Source organism: Argentina silus (genome assembly GCF_951799395.1).
Source record: "Argentina silus genome assembly, chromosome: 2".
Lineage (NCBI taxonomy): Eukaryota > Metazoa > Chordata > Actinopteri > Argentiniformes > Argentinidae > Argentina > Argentina silus.
Window position 1 is genome coordinate 20,406,795 of NC_139656.1, and position 18,757 is coordinate 20,425,551.

At 41.2% G+C, this 18,757-nt stretch overlaps 2 protein-coding genes across 2 annotated transcripts; one reads left to right on the forward strand and one right to left on the reverse strand.

Moving 5' to 3' along the window:
- Positions 1 to 2,804: 2,804 nt before the first annotated feature.
- Positions 2,805 to 4,464, reverse strand: LOC310824963 (trace amine-associated receptor 13c; the record flags this gene model as incomplete). Its single annotated transcript, XM_083697336.1, has 2 exons — positions 2,805 to 3,685; positions 4,179 to 4,464. The coding sequence occupies 2 exons, from the start codon at positions 4,462 to 4,464 to the stop codon at positions 2,805 to 2,807; spliced, it is 1,167 nt and encodes a 388-aa protein (XP_083553462.1).
- Positions 4,465 to 12,972: 8,508 nt separating this feature from the next.
- hp (haptoglobin) lies at positions 12,973 to 15,056 on the forward strand (the record flags this gene model as incomplete). Its single annotated transcript, XM_083665192.1, has 4 exons — positions 12,973 to 12,977; positions 13,331 to 13,413; positions 14,035 to 14,318; positions 14,485 to 15,056. 4 exons carry the CDS (start codon positions 12,973 to 12,975, stop codon positions 15,049 to 15,051), a joined length of 939 nt encoding a protein of 312 aa, XP_083521318.1. The 3' UTR covers positions 15,052 to 15,056.
- Between the last annotated feature and the right edge of the window lie 3,701 nt (positions 15,057 to 18,757).

Here is an 18,757-nt window from a genome sequence, read left to right on the forward strand (position 1 = left end):
TACCCTCAGTGGGTGAGCAGCATTAAACACACAAATTAAGTGTTTCCAAATGCGTTTATTTGCAAATCTGAGGTCATCAGTCCATGCATAATGCAATACTGATATGGTGCTGTACAGTGTTCAAATATTGACACAGCAATGTCACATAGTACACACCAAAGATTTAAAAACAGATATTTTCATGACAATACACATTTTTCAATGTGGCCAAAAATTATTAAAACTATCAAAACAGTATTGCATTAATCATACCGTTACAGTATCAAGAAAGTATTCAGGTTTCACTTTAAACTAAAGTCAACGTTGAGTTAGACATGAGTTTGAATTACACTTGGCAAAATATGTCCCAAAATTAGCTAAATTGACCCAGAGAGGGGGTAAGAGAGGCGTGCCAGTAACCGGAAGGTTGTCAGTTTGAATTCCAGGGCTCGCAGGAAAAATCGGGCGGGGTGTGACCTGGCAATCTGAGCTTTGTTGGCATCAAAAACTCAGGTGCCAACACTGCCATTGTTTCCATTAGCAAGGCACTGAACCCCTGTACCGCTCCAGTGGTGCCTTATTGTGGCTGACGCTGTGCTGCTCTCAGCCTGTCATGGATAACGTGTGTGTGTGTATGCAGTATGTGTCTTGGGTTGGGTACTGTGACAACAAAATGTTAATTCTCCTAGAAAGATTTACCAATAAAGATAAGAAAACATTTTCATTGCATTTTATTCAATCAATCAATCATCAATCAATCAATCAGCTTAAAGCTGTGAATATTAACATATTTTCCCTGATTCATTATGCTTTATCCAGTATGTAGAACAGATAATAAAAGTAATGTAGCCCCTTCTTAAAGTGCTGTATCTATTCTACAGCAGCTAAGCATGATTGATTTTATATTTGTGGGTGAATTATAATAAAAACATAAGATAAGGCATCTGCATCTCATTTCTATTATAGTCCATTCTTATTCTTTTAGAAACATTCTATATAAATTTTCTTAAAGGCATGATCCCTAGTTGCTTGCCCACTATTCTGGGTAAACAACATGGAATACATTGCTTTCCGCTTAGTAAAAGTAACCGGGGAGAAAAACAAGCATGGTGAAAAACAAGCATGGTGTAAAACAAGCGTTTTACACCATGCTTGTGTGCTGCTGTAACCATAGACCTTACTATGATTTCACATATTAACTAATTGTTTAATCTGTCAACTTCTTCTATTTCCTCCCCAAAAAATATACATCTAAAATGTCAATGTTATTTTCTTGTTTTTTCATCATTTAGTATTTGAAACGTTTGTGTGCACCTATTTTTCCTCTGGCCAGTAATGCCAGGAATCCGGGGACGTGGCCTTCATTCGATAGCTTTGTTGAAGTTAGCTAGCAAGCTAATTTAGAGTACCTAGCAAATAACTCAGCATCTAAATGTATTTGGCTAGCTAGCCAGCTACCTTACCTAGAGGTAGTAAATCATGTCTTGAACAAGTCAGAGTCGTTGTATTAAATGAAGGATGAGGTGACATCAACTTTCTTTAGGTAACCACAATCCATTCATTTCAGATGCAAGTTTGAAGTTGTATTTTTATGTGCGCTATTTCACACATTTATGCTATAGCAACAAATACAAGTAATTTAAAATAGTGTAACGACCCTGTGTAAGGCCCGTTAGCAGCTCCGCCAAGGGAGTTAACTCGCTTGGTGTTGTGGCTAGCGCGGCCGGTTTGTAAGCGGAAGGTTGCGAGTTCGATACCCGCTTAGGGCAAGCTGCTCTACCCCGCCGTTCGTTACAATAGTTTTCAGTGCACAGATACTTTGAGGGCAGTCACTTAGCAACACTATTTCTGTTTTCCAAGCTGCATTGTAAATGAAGTGGTAGGCCAGCCAATCGCAACTGCATCTACGGACCATGAGTTGAAAAAAGTACATCTGCATGTATTACTCAATCTTCATTAATATACCAATCATACAATTCATTCATTCACATTTGATTAGACAAAAATAAAGCCATCCTCATAAAAATGATGGTATCATAGCAAAAATAAAAACTGTAATTGAGATATATTTGTGCAAAATGAACATGTAATTGTATTAATTGACACAGAATACCAAATGAATATCATACATTACTCACAGCTCTATGATAAAGTGCATGTTCAGATATCCTTGACAGATATCACAGCTAGACTATTGAGGCAGGTTGAATTATATGATTAGATGGGTGCTGGGATTTGCTGGTTACTACAAGGTGCCATATAGGTTACTTATGCTTCTCAGACAGATATCTTTTGCTTTTTAAGTATTGTGAGTCATACAGTGACAAACCGGAAACAATTTATTTTCCAGAGTTGCATCTGTTTTGGTCCCTGAAGTGAAATGCCCATTGCAGCCCTCTTTATGGTAAATATAAGGTACAGGGCACTGTTCATCGTAGAAAATGGGAACAGAAGTAGTTCTAAGGAGTCAGGGCTAGGGTTGGCTTTGGCTGGAAATGTCGGCTGGATTGTGCTGATATGGGGGAAGTGGAAGGTTTGGAAACACTTAACATCCCTGTGTTTGTATTAATATGTAACTGCTATTGTATTGTATTACATTGTACTTACAGAAGTGTACAATATAACAAGTGTAACCAGTTTCTTTTGTAACTACTCATTGCTACACTGTACTTAAGTAACCCTGACCATAATCCTAAATGCAGTGTAAATAAAATTTAACAATGCATAATTACAATTTTACAATGCCTGTTACTCTATTCTTGCAATAGTTATTACACATAAATACAAAAACTAAAATGAAAAGTGTTCAGAGAAATGTTCAACCCTCAGCTCTTCTCCCCCTGGGGAGGCAGTGAATGGTCCCTCTGGAACAGAAGAGTTACGCCTTTCCTGAAACGCTGATCCCGCACACTGTAAATGATCACGTTACAGCAACTGTTCCCAGTTAGGATCCAGAAGGCGAAAAAGGAGAAGTTGCACCAGGTGTAGCCCACCACGTTGCCCAGTACAAACACAGCAATGGGAGAGAAGGAGGCCGTGAAGGCAAACGTCAGAATACCGATGGTCTTTGCAGCCTTGATGTCCGAGAAGGAGGGCCTATGGGGGCAGCCAGACCCACCTGCTCCATCCGCCCCCAGGCTCCCCTCAGAGAGCAGCTTGCGCTTGCGAGAGTAGCGGCGAATGCTAGTGAAGGAGAGGATGTTGACTGCTAGCGTGGCGCCCAGCAGTGTGAAGTCAAAGACGGGAAAGAGCAGAAGGATGTTGGCATCAGGCGGGAGTTGGCCTCGTTCCAACAAGGGGGCATAGTTGCACATCCGGCTGCACTCATTGTACTCCAGGGTGAAATTGTTGCTGAGAATGAGGGGGGCCAGTGCCAGGAGGAAACTGCCGGTCCAGGAAAGGAGGATGAGGAGCAGGGTGCGGCGGCGCGTCACTAGGGCATCCTTGTGGAGGGGCCGTAAGATGGCCACGCTGCGCTCGATAGTCATCAGGAAGATAGTGCTGATGGAGACAAAGGTGCAGCCTGCGAAGACTGGACCAATCAGCATGCAGGGCTGCCAGGGTCCGACTAGGCCCCCCACTGAGGGCGAGGAGCTCCCTTCATACCAAACTGGGGGGGCACTGGTCACCATCAGAGAGATCTCAGTGTAGACTGAGAAGGGGACCACCAGCACACCAACCATCATGTCTGCTATGGCCAGAGACACTGTCAGTGGGAAAGGGCACACAAATAATATGTTAATAATATACCCAAGTCCTCAGATGTAAAAGCTTCTTATTCATGTACATTCAATGAAAGAAATCTAGGGTGACATTGTGTAGAAATGGTTTTGCAGCTTTTGTGGTTGTGCACAAAGGAACCCTTGATTTTGTCAAAAGAGCATATGTCACTCATTGAGCCTCTATTGATTTAGTTCCCCTTTAAAAAAACAAGCACAGACAGTTTTTTATTAATCCTACCAATATAAATACTATACTGTATGGACTGAACATTTAATTAATTTGTTTGGAAATGTCATTCTTTCAGAGGAAATGGTACCAGAAGCTTTTTCAGTCTCATTAATGCATATTACTATCTATATGAGTGCACAAAAGTCACTTGTGAATAGAATTCTCTTTCATATTGAAATCAAACGTGTTACTAGAAAGCTGCTCCACTAACTGAATTAGTGTGAGGCTGAATCTGTGTGTTTACGTACCTTTTAGGTATCCCTGTGGAGTGCGGGATTGTCGTGTTTGCATGAAGACTGTGAGCGTGACCACGTTGCCCACCACTATAGCGAAGGCTAGGCTGACCATTAACACTACAGCCAGAGTGCGGTTCACCAGGCCACAGCAGCAGAAGGTACAAAGGGGCGCCAGTGACTGCCCTGACCCTCTCCCTGGCCCAGACAGGGCTGCTGCTGTCAGGTTGGGGCTCTCTGTGATGCCCACCAGCGCCCCCGTGCCCCATGGAACACTTAAGTTGGCTAGAAGGGCGGTCATGGCGGAGACCCAGGACACACTGAACTTCCAGAGGGGGGTGGGCGTCAGAACCCTAGGACAACTTGCCGCAAGAGCCCATGCGCTGGGCAGGGAGATGCTCCTGTGAAGACATTGAGGGGTCAATAAGTCAAACCATCAAACCTGTCTAAAAACAAACTACTCACACTACAATGAGGCTCACAGGATCAAACGGCTGTCTGAGAACAGTCATGGAAGAGCCATGGGGATGTCTTCCAGGTTTATAGCGATAGGGCAGACCGTCTTTGATTTATAAGATTTTATGTGATAGACCACCGCCACAAGCCCAACAGTATGGCCATGTTTAGGATATTGGTTAAGACTGAACCCCAGGGCATGTGTACCAAATTTCATGACATTTGGTGAACCACATCAAGAGATTTAAAAAAATTATTTGGTTTATTTGCATGTGGCTTTAGGAGTATGACCCCGAGAACCTAATGGACCTGTGTACCAAGTTTCATCATGATAGGATTCATTGTCCATTTATGTGAGAGGCCACAATTGACCAATTGTGAGAGGCCATGCCACCAAGACAATTCATTGGTTAATAGCAGCCATGTTATTTGTTCAAATGGTAAACAAAATGGATCCTGTGAGAACCTCAGTCCATTGATGCTACAGTACATACCAAGTTTGGTATATATAACTGTAAAAACCTTAGTGGTTTAGATGTTTTTCACAAAATTCTAAATGACGGAAAATCCATCATGGCTGACCATGATGAGAGGGATCTATGTACTGTACCACATTTAGTGAGTCTAGGTCATAGGGTGTGGGAGATATGGCCTTTCAAAGTTTGCCATTTCAAACAATTGTTATAGCTCCACTATTATCAAAACTCCTCATTCCATTCAGTCATCCATGCCCTACCTCTATGTTTTGTGCTGTTTTTATATTACTGTTTAGTTAGAAAATAAAAAGTATGTGTGTGAATAATTGCATCCATTAACATTTTTTATTCGCTTCCTCTAGAGGATTGAGAGTAGACATTGGTAAGACTGGTAAAGTAAATGTAAGGATAATTCAGTTTAACTTAAAAGATTTATTATCAAATCTTTAGTGGTGCCCTGCCTTTATTCTTACAGATTGATTAGAATAAAAGCAGATCAATCATAAACAATTTGAATATTAGTAATTCATAAATTATTATCTGTAGACTAATACCTTTTACAGTGCTGTAGTTTATATACAGAAAAATCTTAGGCTTTAGCGAGAATTCTGGTTTTGGTCAAGTGTAGGCTCAGGCTGTAGCTCAGGGCTGTACTTTAGTGGGTACTTGTTGGATTCGGTGTGAGAGACAGCTGCTACATCTTGGGTGTGAGGGACAGCTGCTGTTGGCTAGGTCAGGCTACTCTGACCCCTCTGCCTGGAGCAGGGAACAGTCATCTGGAATAATGTACTGGCCAACATCTGTAGCTGACTCTATTTTCTCATTTTGTGCAGGGTGGGTTGTAGACAGAGGAACAGTTTAGTTTAGTTCAGTTTGGTACTTCAGTAAAACACATTACCCCTTGTTATACTTGTAAGAAAATAAAGCCCTACTCCATCCTTTATGCAACAGATCTGTTGATTGAAGGTAAAATAGAATATTTTAATTAAGTCAACGTTCACCAAAAACTGTAAGACTTAAGTCATACGGTTTCTCGTTGACCCTGAATGATGAAAATATGAGTCCTACATACAGTAGCTCTCCCATGTGGTCTCTCTCTCTCTCTCTCTCTGTGCTTTTTATGATTCTTAACTTAACATGTTGAATCAGTGTCGCTGAGGAGTACTCCAACCTTGATCCTTCAACATTAAGCCAGAGCACTAAATTGCTAGCTTAAGCTATAATAATAATTTCCACCAATAGCCTACAAGAACAGTATGTTAGCTAAACTGAGGATGCAATTAGGATACTTATTGGATAGGATACACATGCAGAGCTGAGAAGTACAAACAAACAAAGTTGCTTTTTTATCCTTGTGAGAGAAAACAAGTGCATGGAGAGGGAGGAGCAGGGCTAATTCTAGCACTGCTGGTTAGCCCAGTTCAACTATGAGGTAAAAGCAGATGTTTTGGGTTTGGTTAAGTTCTTCTCACACAAACTCAGAGAGTATATTATAATGAGCTGTCAATCAGAGTGGGGCTGATGTGTTTTGGAACGTCGTCATTCAATATTTTTCCTCCCATCCCCTTTTCACACCTCCCTCACTCACGTACCTCCTACTGTTTCTGTTCAATCATGTTATTCTAAAGCTTGTTTTACACTCATCATGAACATTCAATTGATGATCGAAATCCATTTTTGTCGTTGTCTTGAAAAGAATAAACACCAAAATGACAGCTCTGCACGGTAGTGTATCCTAGGCATGGTTTTAGCTGATAAGCCTGTTGTTACCTGTTCACTTTCAACATGAATATCCCTACTCATCTGGTTAGGTTACCAAAAATATCTCATCAAAAAGGAATTTCTGATTGAATCTCTATGTCCCTGGACAATACACATGTTTAGCTCAAATCTATAAGGGCGATGTGTAGATATTAGTAAAACAACAACAAATGTTCACAGCCCTGCTATTGTTTCCCAGCATTGAAAATACGGCTGAGTCCTTATTTTTCCACAGACTGCTGGCGGAAATGGATGCTGAGTGAACTGTCTGGCTCCTCCTATCTTTGAATCTACAGACAGTTGCACTATGGACGAAGTCAAGTGTGTAAAGTTTTAACCATGCATCTCTAGCAACCACCAGGGTTCCAAAGGACGAAGGGTATAGAAAATGATAATACCAAAGCCTCTTTAAAGGCAGCCGGTTCACTCCACCGCCATCTTGTCGACACCTCTTTGTGCGCTTATTTTAAATAAGGAGACCAAACACAGTTTTTTTAGACAGGTGGTCTATGGGAGGGCAGGACAAAAACTCCACTTACACCTAAATGAAACGGATTAGCAACTTTTCCTTTCGGTTTTTCAGATCAGTGAAGTGTGTAGAAACATTTTGTGCGGTCATTTGATCATTAAAAGTAGTTGTAATGGTTTAAAAAAATACACTTTATTTGGCTTTTTCCTAGCATTCCTAGCCTCCAGCTCTAGTCTTACACATGCATTAGTTGGAAAACGGCACGAGAAAGACCCGATCCTAGCAACGAAAACTGCTAATTTATACCTGTGTGGTACTGTAATTGGTCAGAAATGTATCCCAATGTGGGACTGGCGCCATCTTCCCCATCTCTTGCAAAACCAATAGTAAATCAAGAGAGTGGCATATCTCTAGTATATACAATCTCTGATTATACCCATTCATTTCATCGTATAGGATATAATGCTGGAGGGTTGCTCAAGACTCAGACAAGACTGTTTAGATAAAGAAGTGATAAAACTAAAGTAATTGCCTCTTTATTTCAAGTGAGCATTACATTCAAGCGAATGCATTTTCCTGCATACTGAAAGGTTCTATACCCTTCATGTCTGTTGCTAATGTTAACAATGGGCCACACGTCATTGATGACACTAACTTGACAACAACATCTGCCAGCCCTGTTATTCGCAGTTTCATTCACACTTCTCTAATGGACATCACATCCACAGCACTTCACTCAACCAACAGTCCCTCAAGCTCAGAAGAGCCAACAGTAAAGTAAAGTATCAACAGCCAACAGTAAAGTATCAACACAAACAACATCCAGTGTGATGTTCAGTCAGTGTGGCTATATTGTATCTGAATGTGTGTAAGAGAGCAAGGGAAACAGTGAGCAAAACACAGAGTCCGTGTCATTGTATCATATTAAAATAGCATATCTCTACCATGTGGCAGTAATATCAGTATATCCAGATTCTCCAATCAATGCTTACTAACATCTTACCATCACAAATACAATCAAACCAATACAGCCTCAGGCAACACCTATGTGGCTTCTGCGAAAAGCAATCTGGTTAATATGTTGTACCACCAGTATTATACAAATGCTTGAATGAAAGAACATTTTTGGGGCAATCTCCACATTTTCTCTGCATCAGTTTTCCTTACTAGAGACAGAATACAATGTTCCACAAGCAATTCATATTAAATAAAAAATAAAAAGCTGTACATGTGTTAGCAGATTTTATATGAAAAAATTCACATAAATATTTTAAATAATTCCAAAAATATTTGCCATCCAGTTGAACATATTTAAACACACAGTTGAATCTCACCTTCATTGCCACTGCTTAAATGTCCACTCTTTGTGCCTGCGATGTGGTGGAGGTTTATACTGTCCAATTGTTATTACTATCCTTGTCTGAGTAAAATCCAGCTTATTGGAGACAAGTAGAGATGAAAGCAGAGTAGCCGTACTGGCATCACACTAACTCCCGTGAGACACAGAAGAAATCATACACCAACACAGAGAAACACAGCCTTAGTGTAATGTCTCTCTGGCACCCAATAAATTCATTACAGCCCTCTCTTTCTCTCACTCACTTGCTCTCTCCCCCCCATCCCCCCCTTGCACTCGTTGTATGTCTCTCAACCACACTCCTCTCTTGCATCCTCTCATGCTATATCAGTCTCTCTCTCTCCCTTGCTCTAGCCGTCTCCTACATGTGCACACTCTCTAGCTTTTTCACATGCACAGCTGCAAGCTAAAGTCCATAGCAGCATCTCTCTCCTACTGTCTTTCTCTCTCTCCTCCAAGCAGCTCATATATCTTTTTTTACTGAACCTTTATTTAACCAGGTTGGTCAGTTCATACATAACTAATTCATATTTACAATCATGACATGGCAAGCACGCAAATAAATAACATCATCATCTAACAGCATCTACCACAAAGCAAACCAGAACAGCAAACACCAAAATCAGCTCTATCACAGTCAGTTGTGTATGTCATGCAGGCATGTGCACAAGTAGGGGTGAAAGGGGCTACTGCCCCTGCCCCTTTGGCCTGCCACTCCAAGTGTCCTCCTGGAGGGTGTTTTTTAGTGTAAAAAATGGTTGTCAGTGTAGGATAGGCCCATCGCATCGACCCAAGTTGTTCACATTGCATCACATAAGTCCGCACACCCCTGCTGTCATGCACTCAGAGACATTTTTCTCTACACATTCTGTCCTGAATCCTGTTGCAAAGAGAGGAGTACCAGCTTTCTAGCAAGCCCAAAAGTGGGCTTAAATTCTCAAAAATGAGTGAGATCCAATTTTCAGCATAGGACAACAACGCAGTAGCGACTCTCCGTCAGCGTGGCTAACCCTACTCACAACCGCCAGAGAATATTTGCTGGAAGTAAACACAGTGCAAGCAACACACTTTATCTGAGTTTATCTGTCTTTGGTAGCCAAACAAGTTCCATTTTGTTGCTTCATTGTTTTATAGCCAGCATAGCAAACATTCTGTTGCTGGAGTGGGCATGGCCATGTGAGCACGTTTTAATATACTGTAGTATATGATGCAAGCTGCTTTACTTAGGATGACTGTGATGTATAGTTCATTCACTTACTTTAGACTTATGTACTTATTGTAATTCGGTTGGATAAAACTGCCTGCTAAATTACTAAAATGTAAATGTAAAATGTCACACAGCAATGATTGTTGTACTATCATTCAGTGCACTGCATTCTTGAGAAGAAAAAGAGATGTACTGTAAGTATGTGGGGCTACAAAATGATTGAGAGAAGGAAAACTATCCAAGTCTTTGCACACTCTACATATCACACTGGTTTGTATATGTACAGCACTGTATATAATAACATGTGGGTTAGTTCTAGGAGTGACTCAAGGCCGAAGGACAGTCATTGTTTGAGTCTGTGACACAAAGCAACAGTGACATTACAGGTCTTATGTAACATGTTGCACTTAAGAGCATGACAGCATGAAGGCAGCAAGTATATTATATTGCTGAGAAGTACCATCCCCTGCGCCAGACGCTGCATTATGCCAGAACACCCCACTGATTCAGAGTCATGAATGAGCCTATCTGAGACATTTCACATTTACATTTTTCATTTAGCAGATGCTTTTATCCAAAGTGACTTACAATAAGTACATTTTTCTAAAATCAGTGAATCAACTATACATCACAGTCATTGTGAGTGAAACCTTCAATATTTTATTTTATTAATGCAAAAATTCAGGTAGTGTAGAATTGGGTGTTAGGGTGTGGAAATGTCTGAGGAGGAAGAGCTCAGGTGTAATCTTAAGAGATGGGTCTTTATTCTACAGCGGAAGATTGGTAGTGACTCTGCCGTCTTGACAGTGGTGTGAAGCTCATTCAGTGGTGAGAAGCTCATTCGCCTACAAGGCAAAGCTTGCCCTGTAGGCCGAGCACCGGGTTCTTGAATCTGATGCTACGGGGGATGCCACCTTCGTATTAGAGGCGGGAAAGAGAGAAAGAGTTGTCATCAGTTTCATCAGCATAGCAGTGATAAGAAAAACCATGTGAGGAAATTGCAGAGCCAAGTGATTTGGTATACAGAGAGCACAACAAGGGCCATAGGCCAGAGCCCTGGGGGAAACCAGTGGTGTATGATGTGGACAGCAACTCTCTCTACTTTACCTGGGAAGATCAATCATCCAGGTAGGATACAAAGCAGGAGAGTGCAGAGCACGAAATGCCAGGCTCTGAGAGGGTGGAAAGGAGGAGACACTATCTGTGAACCAGAAAGCCCTGACACACTTCATATTAGAAAGCCTACTACAGTATATTAGCCTACCATAATCTTGTCATGACTTTATTGGAAAGGACCTTTGTTCAGCTATGAATGCCTCTCATTTAAAGGTCCATTAAATTGGTTCTCCATTCTAAAATGTTACAATATGTATAGTTTTGTTTTATTTATTTAACCTTTATTTAGCTAGAAAAAAAACATTGAGACACAAAATGCATTTTGCATGGGAGACCTGGCCAAGAAAGCAGCAGCAGTCAATATAACATTACGAAATACAAACAACATGATCAGACAGAACACATTTACACTCCTCCTGAATAGAGTTTTGCGCCAGAGTTTGATTTAGTTAATCTGAGCATTATTGACAGTGGCCCCACCAAAATGTCGGGGTTAAAAACACCACAGATGTGGATGCCAAGGACTTTGTAGTAACTGGTAAACAGTAAACTGCCACTGAATTCTTCATAGTTAGCCAGCTAGCATTTTGTTGTTTGCCAACTGTCTTTTAATGATTTTGCGGTTGTTGGACAACAATGACCAACAAATATGTCAGTAACGACAACACAGACATACTAGAAACTTTACTGAAACACAAAAAAGCAATCACAGCAAAAACAAACATGGGCTATTTAACATTGAGGCATATAAGGAGACCTCTTCGTTTTGGAATGCCATTCTGTGGGTAGGCTATCTATGGGAGAGGGTAACCTTTGGATTAAATATTAATAAACAAGAGGAACAGCCATTGCACAAACCTGGAATCTGCAAACCTGGGATCCAGCATAACAAGCCCAAACATCATACTGTTGCAACACTGTTTCTGGTAAATGTCAAAGATAAGAACTTCACTTGAAGTAACTCTTACGATGGTGCTTACACATGGGCCATGGTAAACAGTAATTGAGCCACAAGAGAACTCTGCCTACCGTGTGTAGGGACCCCACAGCTCAAATGTTGTCATTAAATTATAATTATCATTATTGTTTGATTGGTTGACAAAACGAAATCTGCTCATTGGTCAACCATGCTTTTGGCGCCTCGAGCCACCGGCACTGGAAGCAGCACCACGAACCACTCTGCTTGTTAATCCACTTGCATTTTGCCGCCCGCCGCCCTACTCCCATTGAAAGTCTATGAAAGTGTAAGCACCTTGAAGTGTTGTAGTTTCATAGCCTTATAGATAGAACATCACAGTCATAGAATATTATGAAAAATGATCATGAAGCAATAAGTCATAGGAGGCTTATAGGTCTTCTTAGAATAAAGTATCATAATGCTATGTGACGCATCTATAAGATGCTATGCGATTAAGGGTTTATCACACTTCATAACACAGTCATCAAAAGTGAGTCACAAAAAGCATGATAAATAATAGTTTTGAACTGCAGTATCAAAATCAACATTTGGGGAGCATTGGTAAGAGCAGTACTCTTGATTAATAGAAAATACATTAACTTAATTTAGGGGGGAAATCCATGAAATAAAATACTCTGACAAGTTAAAGCACATCATGCACTTCATTGCAACAGCTCAATCTGACACAAATTATAGATGTGCTGTCCTGTTCTGATTCCATCATTTGTACAAATCTATCCCTCAGATGCTCTATCCTGAAATAACTTGGATGTGACTCAGCAGTGTACAGGGTTTGGACAGGGTGGTCTGCCAGAGAGATTTCACAACAGTGATTTCGGGAATCAGAGGTTATGCGTCCAATAAAAATTCCCAGGGGGCCGGGGTGTGCAGCCAAGGGTGAGATCCCAGCAGATATAAGGCCTGGATCCCAAACTTCTGATCATTATAAACCATCTGTCCAGACAAGACCCAGCTGCTGAACATACAGCAATCTGAAACTTCCATCAAAATGTGGTATGTTATGCTTTTCATATTCTTTCCTAATAAACACTAGCTGCTAATTAATGCTTATAGTTGTAGAGCAATTTTGTTACGCTACCAATCCATAATTATGATACTGTATATTCATGTCTTTTAAAAATGAATCTTTTCTGGTAGCATAGTCTAAATCGCAGGGAAATGCAACTTTCCAAAATGTCAAAAAAAAACGTTCAGACTGCCTGAGCATGGTCATGTATTATCTATAAAGCCCTCACATTTCAAAATAGAAGGAATGAATATTCTACCAACATCAGAGCCCCAAGTGGTAGTGAGTGAGTGTTTTGCGCCTGTCTGATGGAAGTGTGTGCTCATATGCTTGTCCCCAGGTTATCCCTGGCCGTGTTCCTGCTGGCCTCCTGTGTCTGTCTGGCAGATGAGGCTCACGCTGAGGACAAAGACCACGCTTCAGGTAACTAATATTCAAACGGACAACCAAACTGTCTAACGGAATGCACAACCATCAATGGAACGCACAACCAATGCTCTACCCCAATTAGGCGGGATGAAATATTATGAAATATTACTAACAGAGACAAGTTACAATTACCAAGTAAAAAAGTGTGCATTTAAAAAAGCAGATAGGGTGTACATGCCCATGGTTTCAAAGAGACCTCCAATCTCATCAGATGCATGATACTACCTATTCTGTTTACAAGAAGTAAAATACATTTCCATTCAAAGTTAGTAAGAAGAAACTGTCCTAAAATCACTCCATATTATGTCATAGGGAGCAGTAAAAAGAAGAAGAATCATCATAGGTATCATAGGTTTTCGTCTTATCATTTTGGATCCAAAATTCACATAAGTAGACACTGGTTTGGTGCTGGAGATAATGAATATGAGGTTAAAAAGTGGTGAAATGCCCCCTTAATGATTCGGTAAATGCATTATCAAATCAACGGAATCCACGAAAGTGGATTGTGCTGATTTGAGTTAACTAAAACTACCACAATCACCGAAAAGTATTTGTTACTTAAAATAAGAACTCCATAATAATTTCAAACGATATGTTGTGGTGTCTGTTTCACAGGCATCCGACTGGCATCCCTGCGCTCCAGGCGTATGGTTGGGGGCACTCTGGCCCCTACTGTTCCTTGGCAAGCCATGGTGTACTTGAGTGACAGTATACTGGACGGAGGCTTTGCTGGTGGAGCCCTCATTGCTGACCGCTGGGTCTTGACTGCTGGCAGGAACCTCTTTGTCAACAAGAGGCGCCAGGACACCCGTGGGAAAAAGCCTACCGTGCCCAAGGTGTACCTGGGCATTACAGGACGTGTCCAGGCCAATGCCTCAAAAGAAGTTGCTGTGGAGAAGGTGAGTGAATAAGCCATTACCATCTTTTTCAAATGACACTAATTTACAGAGTAATTTTTGCAAGGAGAGCAGTATTATGCCTGATCAACACAGACACAAACAATCCTACCAAGCCTCATAGATCGATAGAGTACCAACACTGTACACAATCCCCTCCCTCTCCCAGGTGGTGCTGCACCCAGGCTTCCAGAACACCTCTGATTGGGACAATGACCTGGCTCTGATACAGCTGAAGGAGCCTGTGACCCTGACTGAGGCTGTGGTTCCCATTCCTCTGCCTGGGATGGATCAGGAGAGTGTGGGTGGAAAGGGAATTATCACAGGGTGGGGCTGGGGGGTTTTCTTCACTCCAGCTGAGTCACTGAAGCAACTAGTGCTTCCTGTAGCCTCTCATTCCTCTTGTAAAGCAGAGTATGAGCGTAGTGGTCAAGTGCTGAGCAGCACTCCAACAGTAGATGAGAACATGTTCTGCACTGGACCCAGCAAGTTTGAGGAGAATGTGTGTTTTGGGGATGCTGGGGGAGCCCTGGCTGTCTCGGACCCCAGAGATGGCAGAGTGTATGCTGCTGGGATCCTGTCCTTTGATAAGGCCTGCGCCAAGGAGAAATATGCTGTCTATATGAAGCTCTCTGCCTACACACCTTGGATCTTCAGTGTCCTGAGGGGTGACACTGAGGAATCTGCCACTCTGCGCTCCACAGTAATGTCTGAGATGTTTTCTAGGCAGCCCTAGCCTCATTAGCACCAATCGCAGATTGTGATTTCCATTGTGTTTACGTGTGTGTGTTTCATTTAGAAGAATGTGGAATAAATTCACCTCTGGTGTCTAATATTATTACCATATGTTGTCTTTTCAGTGACATACTGTATTTGAAAACCAAACCATCTTTTTACATTTCAGTTTTGATGTGCTCATGATATACTACACTAACCTTATAATGCTGTCTGCACATTTTAGACATAGAAGATGGGTTATCTCAATTATGTAATATCACATGAGCGCTCCAGTGCTCAGAGGGCAAATATGGTTTTCCATTCACCTTTAACTCACTATTGGCTTCACACTTGAGTTCTAGAATTCTGTATTCCCATTTTTCAGAACTTGGAATCTGGAGTTATATTATCCAGAATTATCCACATTCTTTAATACCCTTTTTTTGCAGGATCATTTAAATCTGGCTGATTACGTTTTTTCAGAACAAGATAGAATGGATCATTCCACAAAATATTTAAGAATCCAGATTTAATTATAAATTACATTTATAGAGCGTCTTTTTAGACATCCAAAGCACTTACATTGTAAGGGGGGAACTCCCCTCATCACCATGTGTAGCACCCACTTGGGTGATGCCACGGCAGCCATTATGCACCAGAAAGCTCACCACAAATCAGCTGTCAGCACCTCTCCCTCCCTCCCCATATAGCTGAAATCTCACAGTTCCAGTCCAGCAACACATAAGAAGGACAGAGAGAAGAGAAGGGAAGAAAGAAAGGGAAAAGGGAAAAGAACCAGACATTTTTAAACGGTTATCAATTAACAACAGATGTAAACAAAGTAAAGGAACACAAATAAAAATAAAGAGATGTCAGTTTTAGGTTTCGACCGAGTGGGATGCTGGTCAGACAAGTCCCTTTAGTCTCTCCTGATCATAAGTGATTAGATCAGAGGGCACATGTTAATTCAAAGTGTAAATGGGGTCTGAGAGGTTCTTCACAACTTTCATACATCATAAAATATGTCTCCAAACCTACTTTTTGTATTGTCTGTAAACAACAACAAAATATAGGTTCTTACTGCTTTAACTTGGTGTCAGCTCAGTTAAACTTAGCTTTAACTGAGGCTTTAAAAAAAAAATCTATTGCAATAGAGTGCAGTGTTGCACCTCCGTAGAGTTTTAAATATTGATATCCCTGTCAACAGTCATTACGCTCTACTAGTCTCAGTGTGCACCCCTGCCAGCCTTTGCGTTCCTGCAGTACTGATGGAGTTACGCTAAGTCCCTCGCCGCCGCATTAAGGGTCGTATAGGCTAGGTTACATTAGAGGTGGTACTGAATACAAATTACAATAAAAAAATCATTATGATAATGATTTACATTTCCCATCTTTATTTTCTCAGTCATTGAAAATAAAAACAATATTTTTTTCAATACATTTAAAAACCCCGTAATATTAACAACATTGAAAATGAACACGCCCTTTTCCCGTTGGCCATAACTTTGGCATAGGCCTACTTCATTGTGGTGAATTGACCTCATGTATAGCCTTACAGGGCACTAGCCTACATTATATCATGCAGCTGTCAATTAGTGAATTAATTCTGATATCTGAAGAAACCACTTCGCCTCATACACTTGCTGTTGAAAGCACTAGGGGAGGGGCACTGCAGAGCCATAGAGCTAGGGAGAAATATATGTTTAGTTATTTGAACATGCACCTACATGTCTGTTGTTTATTCATTAACTTCACGTTATGGATAATAAAGTTGCATGTGTGCAGTTGTCAGATGCAAGTCCGAAGGGGGGTCGCCAGCCTTGCCATACATTTTGGTGGGTTCGCGAGCCAAACAGGTTGAAATTGAGTGGTTGAAAGTACAGCCGTTGTCGTGCTATATCCGACTTGGGGTACACAGATGGCTCGGGCAGCGTTCGAGGGCTCAGATGCTGCGCTTGTTGTCATTGGATTTTTTCAGGTGCAATTTAGTTAATATGCTAATATAGTTAATATAGTTAATGTTAATATAATATTTCCACACCGTGACAAATCATATACACTTGTTGACTCCCTTTCTCATGTAGTCTGTGTGGCATGATAGAGATGTCCCTGCTCCCTTGCACCTCACCAACAAGGGCAACCGTCTGCTCCTCAAGAGCCTTCGGGAAGGTCTTGCTGCCACTGGCACTGTGTCTTTGGTGTAGACAAGCACACACACTCACCCCCCCCCCCCCCCCCCCCCTCCCCACGAGCCATAAGCATCTGTTCAACTCAATCATTAAAATCAAATCACTTAAATCCCCCCCAAAAATATGCTCCAAGCAGAAGTTGAACCCTGCACCTCACACGTGAAGGAGCAGGGACATCTTATTACCTTTTGTAAGACATTGCATTGCCGCAAGGTCAGGGCAGATTTTGAACTAGTTAACAGTGCTCTGGCCAACGTTGAGCAAAGTGCAGTTCAGTCAGGAACACTAATGTCTTAGTTTAACCATTTATTGAATATAGAATGGGTATACAATTTAGATTGACCTATTTGGATGGCTCCACTCTTTTGAGACCACCCTGCCTGGGAGTTATAAACGACTACAGTACAATACATATATGTACTGTATATTTCATGGCAGGGAGCCCATATATCTATCAACCCCCGATAGATACAGAGAGCAGAACCAAACCAAAACCTAAAAACAATGGCAACACTCTCATAGCACAGTAACGACCAACAGTACCAGCAGAAATACTATAGGCTACAGTTGTGTAGATTGACCACTTGAATAGGCTGCCATATCAACGTGTAACATGTGATTGTGTCAGGTGTAAACAGCTGATCTGTCACCTAACAGACAGCTAGCACTTACTTAAAGTGTCCTGCCAGAACTAAGCTTACTCCATACTGTATATGTGGCCTTCCCAACATGTACTGTAGTCATGAGGGTGTATCAATCATTGTTTTGATTGACTTCTACATATACAGTATATTTCAGCAGCTTCAGTGTTTTCTGAATAGTTGTCTATGGTATGTGGGGTATAACTCTGTTCTATTACATACTGAGGATTTATTAATCCTCAAAGTTGATAAAAAATGCATAAATCCAGAAATATTCAATTATAATGTTACTCGCCAATTACTAAAATGTGTATTAGGTTGCACTGAATCTATCTATCTATCAAGCTGCTATTTTATACATATTTTTGCTTGATATTTCACGTTTTTAAACACACAGTGTGCAAAGGAGGAGAGTGAGTGAGTGTTCCATTACGGCTCCTAGAAATTTGTAAATAGGTTGCAGCTACTTTCAATTCAAAGCCCTCCCTTTCTGAAAGGGCCAGAGTTCATTACAATTAGAAAATAAAGATCAGTATCATACTGCCTATCATTGTCTCCCATTGCATAAACACACCAAATATCCTTGCTCAATGCCGTGTACTGAACATTCACTAAAGACAACCTGCTGTTGCTGAGATGAGTCAAACAGGAAAACTGTGGCCTTTAAGTATAAATCATGTATATCAATAAAATGTTCTCTCAGTCTAGCTGATGCTGTGGAGAGCACAGTCTTTGTGCACTCGGCTGGCTAGCTGCCGTGTGTCCTCTGCTGTCGCTGGGATACGAATGCCAGCTTAACCAACCTTGAGGGAGACAGTCACATCTCACATATTCATTGTACCGTACACAAACAAGGCTTTCAAAAAGCAACAATACCAGATATATATGTGTATTC